The sequence below is a fragment of the Brachionichthys hirsutus genome, unplaced genomic scaffold, assembly GCF_040956055.1.
Source record: "Brachionichthys hirsutus isolate HB-005 unplaced genomic scaffold, CSIRO-AGI_Bhir_v1 contig_714, whole genome shotgun sequence".
In the NCBI taxonomy this organism is placed as follows: Eukaryota; Metazoa; Chordata; class Actinopteri; order Lophiiformes; family Brachionichthyidae; genus Brachionichthys; species Brachionichthys hirsutus.
In genome coordinates, this window is record NW_027180475.1 from 49,777 (window position 1) to 62,798 (window position 13,022).

At 39.0% G+C, this 13,022-nt stretch overlaps 1 protein-coding gene across 1 annotated transcript in view; it reads right to left on the reverse strand.

The window, feature by feature from the left end:
• Positions 1-312: 312 nt before the first annotated feature.
• Positions 313-13,022, reverse strand: part of LOC137915210 (A disintegrin and metalloproteinase with thrombospondin motifs 3-like) — a 56,513-nt gene continuing 43,803 nt past the window's right edge. The window contains exons 13-24 of the mRNA XM_068758650.1: positions 12,820-12,995; positions 11,778-11,911; positions 10,763-10,886; positions 8,302-8,385; positions 7,724-7,804; positions 5,225-5,388; positions 4,069-4,225; positions 3,318-3,450; positions 2,188-2,395; positions 1,083-1,200; positions 979-993; positions 313-779 (exon numbers count right to left, since the gene is read on the reverse strand). Of these exons, the coding sequence (XP_068614751.1) occupies positions 313-779; positions 979-993; positions 1,083-1,200; positions 2,188-2,395; positions 3,318-3,450; positions 4,069-4,225; positions 5,225-5,388; positions 7,724-7,804; positions 8,302-8,385; positions 10,763-10,886; positions 11,778-11,911; positions 12,820-12,995 (1,861 nt within the window). The remainder of the gene's footprint in view (positions 780-978; positions 994-1,082; positions 1,201-2,187; positions 2,396-3,317; positions 3,451-4,068; positions 4,226-5,224; positions 5,389-7,723; positions 7,805-8,301; positions 8,386-10,762; positions 10,887-11,777; positions 11,912-12,819; positions 12,996-13,022) is intronic.

The window sequence follows — 13,022 nt, forward strand, 5'->3', positions numbered from 1 at the left end:
AAGTAGCAAGATATATGTTAGTTGCAATAAATCTTCTTTTCAACCTTCAAATAATTTAGTACGAGGCTCTGTTTCACGTGGCCAAAAACTGCTCTGGACCTGTTGCTGAAGATTTATAATTTCCTTTCTACTCATGAGAACAAGGTATGGGGGTCAATATCAGGGATGGGAAGGGAGGGGAAATACTCAACATCAAAGTGAACCAGCACTTGTATTTGCGTTTCCCTCTTTGTGGTGTTTTTAGTGTGAGAAGGCAAAAGGTTGAAGCTGGATTATCTGATCCAGGAGTCCTGAAGGGGAAGGCTGTCACTTTCATCTCTCCGCTTCAGAATAAGCTTGAGGCCACCGACTATCTGCCGAGCTGTTGCACTTTTGACTGTCAGTCGGATCTGTTGTCGCCACAGCAGGCAGCTTCCTGCCAGCGTGGCGTGGAACCCGCTTTGGTGCAGTTGTGGCTTTTGCTTGGGTTGTCTTGACAGGACCAGGAGTGGTGACTTGTTTGCCGGCTTTGCCTTTTGTTCCGGCTCCTTTGCCTGTCATCTGTTTAGCCCCGCGGGCGCTGTTGACCGCCGCAGAAGCCGTTAATGTCTCTAGCAGCTGTGTGGCCGATCCAAAGCGGACGTGCTCTTCCGTCTCAGCCGCCTCTGCAAATAGAGACAGGGTTCCACTTCGCTTGCTGCAGGACTCGCAGCACAGTTTGTTGTAGCCAGGAATAGAGCAGTATCGAGCGAGGACCTCCATTTGGCAAAAGATGGATTTGTCTCCATTGCATGGTTCATCTGAAAGTAAAGGAGCACACAGTGAGGTAGCCTGGGAAGCAGCGAGACTGTGTAGGACGATTCTTTACAGGGCACTAAACCCCCTCACCCCGACCCCCACTCTGTCTCACTTTCACACAAAGAAGAGAATGCTGCGCATGTTCATCTTTAATAGGGAAGAATACTATGACAGCATTTTTTAAATGTTAACCACCCTTACCTGAAATGCTGGACCCTATAGAATCAAGAAGACACTGCACGTGAGTTTTTAATTTGTCACGGGCTATTCATTTTCCTTCAGTTCATAGTAATTGCAACTCTTACCATGGCAGGGTCCCGGCCGACATGGCCTCACGTTGTCAGGTTTTTCTCCATTACACTGATCCCCGATCCGGCAAGTGACAAGCCGCCTCTCCGTGCCCTCTCCACAGGTTGCAGAGCACTGTCGCAGAATAGAAGCAGCGGCTCACTCACAATCAGCAAATAACTTTTTGATTCTGAAAGGCAGAGCTGAATCCCTCGAGGGAAATACTGACACAATCGAATACAAGTGTCAGCGATTCCGTATCCAACCGTAAAACATGGCGACAATCTCCCCTTCTGAGTTATAATGATATAATAGTGGCCAGGGAACTGTTGTGGCACATCATGACGTCCAAGTGAAAATCAGCTTTGGATCACAAATGTCTTCACTTCAGCATTTTCTCAGAGATAAATTTATTTCATATATTTAATTAGCATACATATAATCATTTATAGGGTTATAAGTAAAACTGATGACAAAAAACAAATGTGTCCAAATAGACCAAAGTAAAAGAAACTTCATTCTGAGGTATTTTGCCTTCATAAAATGAGAATGACTTTTCCCTTTAGAGCAGACCTGATTCAAATCATGACTTTGGTTGTGAATTGCATCCCTATCAAACATGCATGCACAGCACAAACGTGCATTTAAAGAGTTCTACTCTTAAAATGTAGGTTGGTAACAACAATGCAATCAAACATCTGATTTACGGCTCACATAAATTTAAAGCTGACACGAAGAACCGAATCGGATTGTGTTGCATTCTTATCTGCTCTCCGACATTCAGCTCGATGTCTCATTTATTGGAGTTTTGATCGCATCGCAGGAACAACTTCTGTGTTCTCAGATAAGATGCTGTGATGACAAGAAATGTCTGATGTCTAATTTTTTATCTTTACACAGAAAATTCTCAACTTAAGAAATACAACAAGGCATTGTGCCTTTTAAGTGAGTCAAATCTACAGTAAATATTAGGGTGGTAGTGACGTCAGTAATTAAAAAATGAGGCGATATTAAAAATTTAAATCAGCCAGACGTATTTCTGGCTAAATCTCTTATCAGCTGCTCCAAGTGTGATATATTTACTCAGCGTCTATTGAACAGATGGATGGACGGATACAGAACCTCGGACCATGCTCCAATCCTCCAGTGGGCAGGACATGAGACTCTGTTGCAGGGCCTCCGGCTCTCCGGCTTCTCGCCGCTGCAGTACTTGGTGTGGATGGAGCGGTTGGTGCCGTCTTGGAGGTACTGCACACAGCGAACCATCCGGATCTGAAAGCCCAGACTGCCGCACGTTTTAGTACAATGCTCCCATTCTTCGGACATCCATCTGGGAAAAAATAAAAAATAATAATATTCAGATTCAGATGACTATGTACTGAAAAAGAAATCACATTTTTTCGTACACTAGTTTAAAGAACAGTGCAAGATCTACAATGTTTGTTGATTACAGTGATCCATTTATCAATATCACATATTATGATATAGGGAACTGATATTTCCATCGATATCCTGGCGACACATTCGGGGGTTTTCTGCAATTATCATTCAATTAATTAATTTGTCAATCGACAGTTTCATCTTATAAAAAGAAACAATTTTCTCTCACATGGGATTAGGGTTAATATTTTTGCTTCCAGTGCTGCACTGTTGAATCCAAGAGCTTGTTATATTACTATTATGTATTTAATTATTAGAGAGGATTACATGTGTTTATATTTGATATTCAGTTAAACAAGCCGGCTTTGCTTTGCTTCACTGCCAATTGGTGTTTGTTTGTTTGAACAGCAACGAATGACAAGTCAAATCAAGATGCAAGGCGGGGGGTCAGATAATTCAGCCAGATAATGAGTGTGAATTCACTTATTTTGGAAAGTTTGGCTCCTGACAAAACGACTCGGTTATCAAATGATGTCAAATTGAAATCAAATGTAAAAAGACTGACCACACAGACATATTATACCTGAACCGCAGCTTCAGATCATCTTAATCTTTAATTTAATTTAATTTCAGTAAAGTCCCATTAACTGCAGCCATTCATGAGCCAATAGGACAAGATGGCAAACACAATCTAGTAATCTGTGTGTTGAGGAAAAAGTTATTTTAGTTTTCGCCCAAGAAAACATTCTCTCTACCTATCCCTCACCGATTTGTTTGAAAAGCTGAACAGAACAGCCAGCAGCAGACACTTTAACATCTGTTCACACTGCAATGGCCGTGCACGTGAAGGAGGCTGGGAAGTGTGTACTCACTGTGGCTGCGTGCAGTCCTGGAGATTACACATTCTGCGGATGGGCTTTGGTTTCTTGTTTGCATCACAGTAGCCTCGATGAACCATCTTAGTGTCTCCTTTCTTGCGACATCCATACTTGGTGTACTGAAAGCCTGTTGAAGGAGTCAATGCATTATATTATAAAGATAAGTAGATTTGCTATATCTTATAAAATCAATTTTATTCATTTATTCATTTTCTTGAAGACAAGACAATCAACATCTGTCTCGTAGCTGCTTATCCGGATCAAGTTTACTCTGGCGCCTGTCCCAGCTGACTTCAGGTGGAGGACGGGTACATGTCACCACCTATTCCCACTCTCACTCACAACTACGGTCAATTTAGAGTGATCAGTGCATCTATGTTGCATGTTTTTGGTTGAGGAAGACCAATTTTTCTTTTTCATTCATATTTTAAGATAAAAATCCAAATTATTCTTGAAAATAAAGCTTTTCAAAAGAGCGTATTGCCGCTACAGTCATCCACTAGATTTCGCTGGTCGCTGCTGAGAATGTGAAGGCTGAAGAAGTGAGTGCAGGGGGGGGGGGGTCATCGACTTACAACCACAATTGGTTCTGAGGATTTTGTCGTATGCTGACTGAGTCGTAAGTCGGCCCATTTTAAATTACCCTAAGTAAAATATGCTGCGCAATGACACGGAAAATATCGAAGTAGAAAGAGACGTAAATCATTCCTCCCCATTCTTGCCTATCTTGATGGTAATCATTTACCTCCACCACACGGTTTCGAACATGGAGACCAGCTCCTCAGAGCCCATTCAAATGTGTCCTCCTGAATGACATTGTTGTTGTTGACTGGCACTGAATCCTCATGGATGATGTACTTATACATTATTGTAGATCGTGTGTCATTGTTCTTGGGGATAATCTGCACAGAAGGAAAGAAAAGCCCCACAAAACTTTAATCAGATTTATTAACATAGCATTGCTTATCGATATGTTATATCGGTAGAAGGATGCTGAGGATGGAGCTACCAGGGAACAGGGCTAGAGGTCGACCCAGGAGAAGATACATGGACGTAATGAGGGAGGACATGAGAGTGGCTGGTGTTGGGGAGGACGATGCAAAGGACAGGGTGAAGTGGAGAACACTGATTTGCTGTGGCAACCCCTCATGGGACAAGCGCAAAGAAGAAAAAGAAGATTGTCTAGCATGTAGCATATCTGCATTTGAATACAGGGGCTGCAAATTAGCGTAAATAAATGAATGAATGTTTTATGGTATCGATTCTATGCTGTATGTTATGAGGTGGAATTGATTATCTATTGAAGCGGGGAAGAGTGTCTGTGTGTGTGCGCTTGGCACATCAACGCTCTCCCCATCTCCTGCATGAGTCGAAGAAGAAAAGCGGAGTGGATAAAGTCCATTTTTTGTGGTAATGTTTCGGCAAAAATTGCCAAAAATGTTTTATCGTGTGCTGAAAACGTCGCCTCACGGGTTACCATGGACGCGTGCTGCAATTATAATAACAATCTAGAGATGATAGGTTAATTAATTACTTTAATTCAGTAAATTATAATAGTAATAATAATGTTAACCTCATTCATAAAATACCTCTTAAAAAGCGTTTACAAAGTGCTTTGACAAAGCAAAGGCAGGTCAACAAAATATGAACCAAATAAAATCACAGATTGGATGTTGAGAGGGGAAGCAATTAAATCATTAATAAAAATATTAAAAGATAAATATACATAAAATAAAAGGACAGATTTAATTAAAATCTCACCGTGACAGGAAATTAATGAGGGTAACCGTTTAAACTGCTGATTATTTTATATTGCATCACAATAATAACACTTATTGTGATGGAAACATGTGATTAACTCCAACAATAGATATGATAGAGGAAGATGTGTCAAATGTTACCAGAACCACCACGGGGTCATGCAGAGGTCCGTCAGTGTGCAGCGTCTCCACGTCCTCCTCGATGATGTAGTGCCATTCCACTCCCAAGTCAATGAAGCTCCTGGACTTAACCTCCTCTCCTTTTCCATTTAGAATGTAATGCCCTGTCACCTGGTTCTTGATTGCTGTAAAATAGGCACTAATTGTGAGCTTCTGACAAAGCTGAAATGGATTTAATACATCATTTACAAATGTCCTAAATGATTGACTATGAATGCTGCTCAAGTGATCCATGGAGTCCTAAGAATATTCAAAATAATTATGCGACATGGATGGACATTGATGGCGTCTATTTTCAGTCATTACACAATTTCTACAATTTGTGTAATGACTGCAATGACAACATGCCTGATTGATCTATGTATGACAAAAATGAGTTGACATAATGACCCATGTCTTTGCCAACTTTCTCAAGTTCGACAGTTTTGCCTGCACAATACGGAGTGATTTCAAGGAAGCAGCCTGACCGGAAAGGACCAAAGCATCCGCTGTATAAAAGCAAAAATAACTCACACTTAATGCTTGATTCAAGACGTGATTCACAGTTACATTCATGATAGACTGTGGAGTCATGATAATTAACTGAATCACAGTCTAGAACCGTACAGGAGATGTTAACGCCTTCAGAGAAGTGAGAATGAACGGAAGAAAAAAGAAAAATCACATCCATAAGCACTTCACAGAGTAGTGACAGCGACAGGAAGGATGGATGCTGGTCACCAAACTGGGAGGAAGAATTATCAGCTAGAATCAACAACTTATTTTCAAGCATGTGATGTCCAAATAAGGTTTATGCATCATCAAAAGCTACATTTACAGTCAAATCTAGCATCATGGCTGTCATTTGTTAAAATAAAGGAAATCACATCTTCTAGAATCTAGATGTTCCTCTGCAGCAGTCACTTTCTGATAATGGACAGTATTTCTTCTGGCACTGCAGTCCTTCCCTGAAGCACAGAGAAGTAGCTGCTAAATATCGCTCTGACCATTGACTGGGTCTGTCCTGTTAAAGTGATTACAACACTCTTGTTTAAATATAAGTCCTTTAGAGAACAATGACCCAGTAGGTTAGAAAAAAAACTATTTAATTAAGAAGATAATAGTTTTATTTGGGCAGTAATCCGTGTTTCTGTGTGGGAATTACAGAAATGATAATGTCATATACCTACATTAGACTCGACATGATTTTGTTGGTCTTTTTTCAGCTTCTTCCGCCCCCCAGAGCAGAAACATCCCCCCAGAAGAAATTAAGGCATGCTCCATTACAAGGATACAGCAGTTCAGTTAATGTACCCTTGACTGAGCTCTATAAAGAGGCTTTTATCGGAAAGGCAATTTTTACAAGAACGATTGGGGGGAAAGATTAAAAGATTGCCAACTCTAAAAAAAACTCTATATGGATAATGGTGTGAATATAATCACACTTTTCTTGCATATACTTAAAGAACCAACAATAATTCGCCTGATGGGCATTCAGAGTACTGGTATTTCAGAAGTCAGACTATGAATTAGGTCATCAATATTTTTTTACCAAATGGCTAATATTACTTTGCCTGAGGGAAAGCTTCATTCATAAATCTGCCTTCCTAAAAGGTGTCAAACATTCTTGGTTTTAGTTTTTTTCTACACTTTACAGTACATGCATTCCTAATGTATTGCATTTAAAAAGGAAGAAACATAATTGCTACTAATAATAAAGACAATTTCATCCTTTGACTCGTCCTTCTCATCCTATACTGCAATTAAAAATTCACAATATGTCCCTTAAGGACGGCGTTACGTTCCAAAGACCGCGTTGCTTAACGATTTCGTTGTTGAACGAAACCCCCGTTGATCGACAACTTGGCCAATATTTTCTGTGGTCAAAAAACATTTTCCCCGCGATGGGCTGGCGATGCTTCTGGGGTGTACCCCTGCAAATTAATCAGAATATTCCCAATAAAAAAAGCTATGTGGGGGAGAAGAAGCTCCCAGGTCAGTGAGCAGTTGTTTTTAATCAGGAATTTCTTGCTGTTCATCTTAATTGGGGTAAATCAAGCAAACTGACGACACAGTCGTGTTAGTAGTGCCAGACATAACCATTTTAGTTCGATGATCAACTACAGTAAAAACAAGTTGGGGGGAAAATGACATCACAAATACCCTGCTTAGCTTGATGCCAGATAATGGAAGACATGGATGGATGGATGGATGGATGAACTAACTGTCAATTCACTTCAACAATATTATGAAAACAAAAGACAAAAATCCATAGCAATTTTGCAATCAAGACTTTTGAATAATTAATAAACATTATGAAGGCCGAAATGTACAATCTGCCTGGGGTAATAGTAAAGAAAATGTTCTAATCTCTAATTTTGCCATTCATCATCCTATTTGTTTTCTAAGCAAAGAGGATGGTGGCGAGCTATTAGCATCCTCTTATTTATTTATGCATTTGTGTTAGTGGGTCAGACTTACCAAGAATTTGAGGGGAAGCCTCATGCTCTTGGATGATCACATGTCTCGCTCCAGGAGGAATGAGAAACATCTTAAGGTGACCTTTGCCACGTTTGTATCAGCGGCATCGGAAGCAGAAAGGTTAGGAAAGATAAGACAGAGAGGGGTAAGTTCAGCAGACGTGTCTCAGCACTGGATGGACATCGCGCTTGTTTCAGAAGTTCATTTCACTTTGCTTTACGAAGATGATCAGACATTTTTGTGAAAGGGAAAAATGGAGAATAACTATATTTGATTTCCTCCACAGTGTGGAAACCTGCAGGAAAAAGTTTCATTGAAACAAGGCGTTCATTCACATCTGTTTGCTGAGTCATCGAAATGTTTTTGGGAAATACCAATATATTATACTGCTGTGAAACAACTAATGATCAGGACAGGAAGCCTCTGTGTTTTCACATTGATTATGAGCAGAGATGTGAATGAAAAGATCTTTTAGCCATGTTTCAATGGGGTATGAGTCACAGAATTGTGGGAAACTAGGGTAGCAAAGTCTTCTTCTGACACGGATGTCCACCCTTTACAAACCAGCTCCAACTCACCAATTACATTTCTAGAGTCTTCTGATTCATTTACAAACACATTCCGAGCTCCTTTTGGGAAAGAAAAGGCTCCTCTGGTCTTCCCTTCAGAATGAAATTAATCAGTTAGTCTCACAGTGTCTCCTTGCGTCTCCATTTCGCCATCATATGATTTCTCAGCAAAACTAGCACCTGAAGGCTTATTAAATTAGCATAGCAGGGAAAAGAACAAATCACATTATATGAAGAGGCAAAACATTTGGTGGGGGTTGCTTGCCAATCACCATGACTGAACTACAGCTATGTAATTACTTGACTTTAGATTTGACAGGTAGGCCCAGGACTGGGCCGATTATATAGATGACTATAAATCGAACTGGCACACTGGTGCAGGGTTCACACAAAGATGGAAGCAGAGGTGCAGCTACTGCCCCCTTTATTGGCAAGACATAAATTAATCCACATGAGAGAGCAAATCCTCTGCAGCCAATTATAGGAAACTGAAAATCCCAAAAGTACTTGCGTGCAAATTATTCGGCTGAACCAAGCATCAGCATACCAGCTGGGGTTCAATCATTAAAAGGCCAACAAATACCAGATTCATTCCAAACATCTGCAGGATTCTTTAATGTGACTTTTTTCAGCTGCATAATTTAGAGTTAGTTTGTTAGGCTGTAAAGCAAATAACAGCATGTATATGAACCACATGGACATGGGTTTTACAGACTTAGCTGGACAAAGAACCTGTGACAGTTGAACCTAATAAACAGGAAGCAAAAAGGAACGGAAGCAACAGCAGCTTATGACACTATTGTATCTTAGTGACTATGGTGTTAGGCATCATTCTGTTCTACAAGCTGGACAGGTGGTTGTGAATAATTCACAGATTCTGGATACTTGCATATTGTGTTTTCCAACAAAGATGTTTCTTTTTGGTCTCTCTTGCTTAACTGTTTTCCTGTTAAAAAATGTGAGTAGTTAAATGCGTTGTTAACAAAAGGAATGATCACAGAAATGCACCATGGAATAGTTTGATGAAGCTATTATGTCATTTTCATTTCATATTTTCATGACCATTGTGTGTGTATGTGTGTGTGTTGACAATATTATGGGGACACGCCTCCATACTGAGTTTAGGTTCAAGTAAAGCAACACTTCTCAAATGCTATAGTCAAATTAGTCTATAAAATTGTTACAAGTACACCTCTGATAACATTGTGTCCTTATTAACATTAAGGAATACTAAAAAAATAAATAACGATATAATAAATCCACTTACAACAAAGAATAACAATATTAACCTTGTTTTCTTGTCCAAACCGGAAAAGATTTAACAGCATGAATTTGCCTTAAATTCACATAAAATACCTATTCAACCAACTAATTGTGCCATTTGATACTGAAAAATAAACAAATAAAATTTATAAATAATAATTAATTGATCAGCACCATTACCTCAGGAGCACAACAAACCAAACATTTTAATCTACAAAATGAACCTGAACAAAACAAATTGTGCTAATTTTATTGCTCGGTGTAAAAAGATAAGTAGCTGTAATAAAGAGGTTTTAATAAGTTTGGCTAAATTTGATTATTATCTTGCAAAAATGATTACAAAACAAACAAATTAATTAATAAATGAATAGGAAAGAATTAATTAGTTCTCTATAAAGGGCCTAATCAAATATAACTGACTGTTCAGTGTATTCGCTGTAAGCACAAGCAAATAGAAATTAAATTGTTTACAGGAGGTGTTAAACATAACAATGTTCATCTGTTAAACTGCACCTCATGTGTGTGTATCAGTACACACAGTTTACCAAGTTTTAGAGTGAATTCAGACATTATGCAATGTGTCTGCTGCATTCAACTGCACATTCTGCAAAGGCAGAGGAGTGACAATATCATAATCCTCTTCTCTACATTTTTATTTTTACTTAAGCTCATTTGTAATAGTCAGGATGAATGTGTTCAAGCTCTTATTTTCGTTTTTTCTCCCAGCTGTATAAATGCATTGCAATGCATGAGTCACTTGCCGACTCCCTCTCTATGTCACATTTCAGGAAAATATAGATGCTTAAATCCCTTTTTTATTTGTCAAGCTTAAAGTCTGTCCTCAACTGTTTGCCACAAGAATGTGTGGAAGATGTGGAATCAGGAAAGGTGCTGCATAAAACCATGAATATACAAGTTAAATTTGTTGCTGAATCCAAATCTTACTGGATGGCCTACATCATGAAACTAACAAGACAGTAGCTTGCATTGTGAATAAAATGTTCAATATTAATGACCTCATCATACTTTCTTGCGATGTAATTCCTGTTGAAATAGGACATCATTAGTCACAAAATAATCATAGCAACAACCTACAATCAGCAACGGAAACTTGGCAAACATGCAGGGAAGAATTAGGAGAAATCATTAATATTAAATATATATATTCTGTGAAAACGACTATTCATACAGGTTAATGTGTTCTCACCTGCTTTCTTTGGCGTTCGGGTGAATGTTCCTTTAACTGTGCGGCAATGGGAGTTATCTCCACCACAAACTCCACATTTGTCCTCAACTTTATTAGAGCCAATCTCTCTGTCGCAGCCAACTTTCTGAAGACCAAGAAAACAATTAGAAAGATGCTTTGATTATTGTACAGGGATTACTGTAGTTCAAAATTCATAACAAGTTTTAAATGCGAAGCCAATTTGTGTGTTTTTACCAAGGCCCCATCTGCTATTGAATTATTAGCGCTTACTGGATACAAATGTTTATAATTTGTTTGTAAGATCAATTCATTAAATTGTTATTGGACTAACTGTCAAGCTGTCATTTCGAATAAAGAGTCAGTCGGACATTTTTGTCAAAATCATCTGCTTTTCACTTGTCCTGCTGTATTACTGCAGTTGTTAAATTCAGCTGTGGGACACGCTACCATAGTAACCGGTGAGGTGACTTTATTAATGCACACTAAAACATTTTTGCCAGAACATTATCACCAAAAATAAACTGTATCCACTCCGTTCTTCTTCTTTGACTCATGCATGAGCCACAGGTAGAGCGTGGACGTGCGGAGCGCAGACACAGGGAGAGTGTACGCACATCTTGTGAGCGTGCTCCAGTTGCGACATCACAACGCTGCCAGACATGTTTCAATACTTAATTATATAACTACACAAACTACGCATGATTCACTGGATGACGTAATTTCAGTTTTTCGGTTGGTAATAAACCGAAACCACTAGAAACACAGTAAAAGTAACATAATATGCCCCCTTTAAATAGTAGAAACACTGATTACAAAACAGTAAATTACCAGCACTCCAGAATTCATTACAGCATGTTTAAAGTCAAGGCTGATACAAACTTTGGAGCTTATCAACATCTGACTGGGTAATTTACCCCTCAAAGCTTTCAAGATTCAATTAGCCTGCACTTGAGTACCGATAGATGATGTATTTAAATGCCTTTATCATACCAACATGTTGCATTGTCACTCTTACCACACATTCTTCACGAACGCAGATACTGTAGGCATCTTTGTACGAGCAGCGTGTCCCATCATGCACGAGCTGCTTCATGTATGCCACGTCTCCCGTTTCCTTAGACTGGCAGTAAAGGTGGCATCTCTTGTTCGCTACAAAACAGAAAACAAATACATAAATAAATAAATGCAACTTTATGAATGTAGATAGATAATTCCTTTATGTTTCTGAAGTTATGCAGAAGTTTTTAATTGACAACTACTGATAACAAAAACATTCCATACTCCTGCCCATAATTCACACTGCCAATGTTTTTTTTTCTGCAAGAATTGAAAAAAACTGACTTGAAATTAACGTCCACCAACTGGCCAGTTGAAGGTCACACAGATAAATAGGTGATTTGAGAGACTCGCTAACAGCACAATGAAAGGTAGTCCATTAAATTACAATGCTTCTGGTACTTTCATTACTGCATCTTCCTATCTCCGGCCTGCGTCTGTGTTTGGCTCTTCACCCTCTGCTGAAACATAATAAACCAGCTATCTTGTTCCATTGGGAACTGGTTAGGACCTCCTGAGAACATACATGCTTATCCACACTGTTGATTCTGTCTGCAGCATCCTTTGAATTTATTTGGATTTGCCCGTTTCAAAAAGTACAATATTAAACGTGCTGCCAGGCACTTTTAGATTTTGTGCCGTACATCTAAATAATAGTAATATATTAATATTATAGTCATATTGCACTAATAGTAATATATTAATATTATAGTCATATTGCACTTTCCCTCCACACATAGGGCACATTTTGAGTTTGCATTGTTTTGAACAAGGGTTATTGGTGCAGTGATAAGAGAACAACAACAAAAGAAAACAATTTAAAAGCATAAAAAGAGAAAATACAAAATCCTGAATAGCTGATATTTTGAAACTGTATAAATCTGTACTGGACATCTTTCTATAGGATATGCAGTACCTTTGTGCTGTTCTGTGGTCATCAGCTTTCATTGCTACTTTGTTATTCTAGAAACAAAACATTCGGCTGACATTTGGCTCCTTACCGTCGGGGTGCTCGTAGGGCAGCCAGTGGTGTTTGGTGTTTTGGAACTCAAAATGGCCGTTACGTAACTGGCACTGCTGAGCTCTGAAATCTTCAAAGTGTTTGGGGCAACCATCAGTGTTGCACAGTTGATACTCATAATTTACTCCTGGGCAGTCCTGACCTCCGTTTGAGGGTCTGACGGAAGAAAACAAATGATCATCA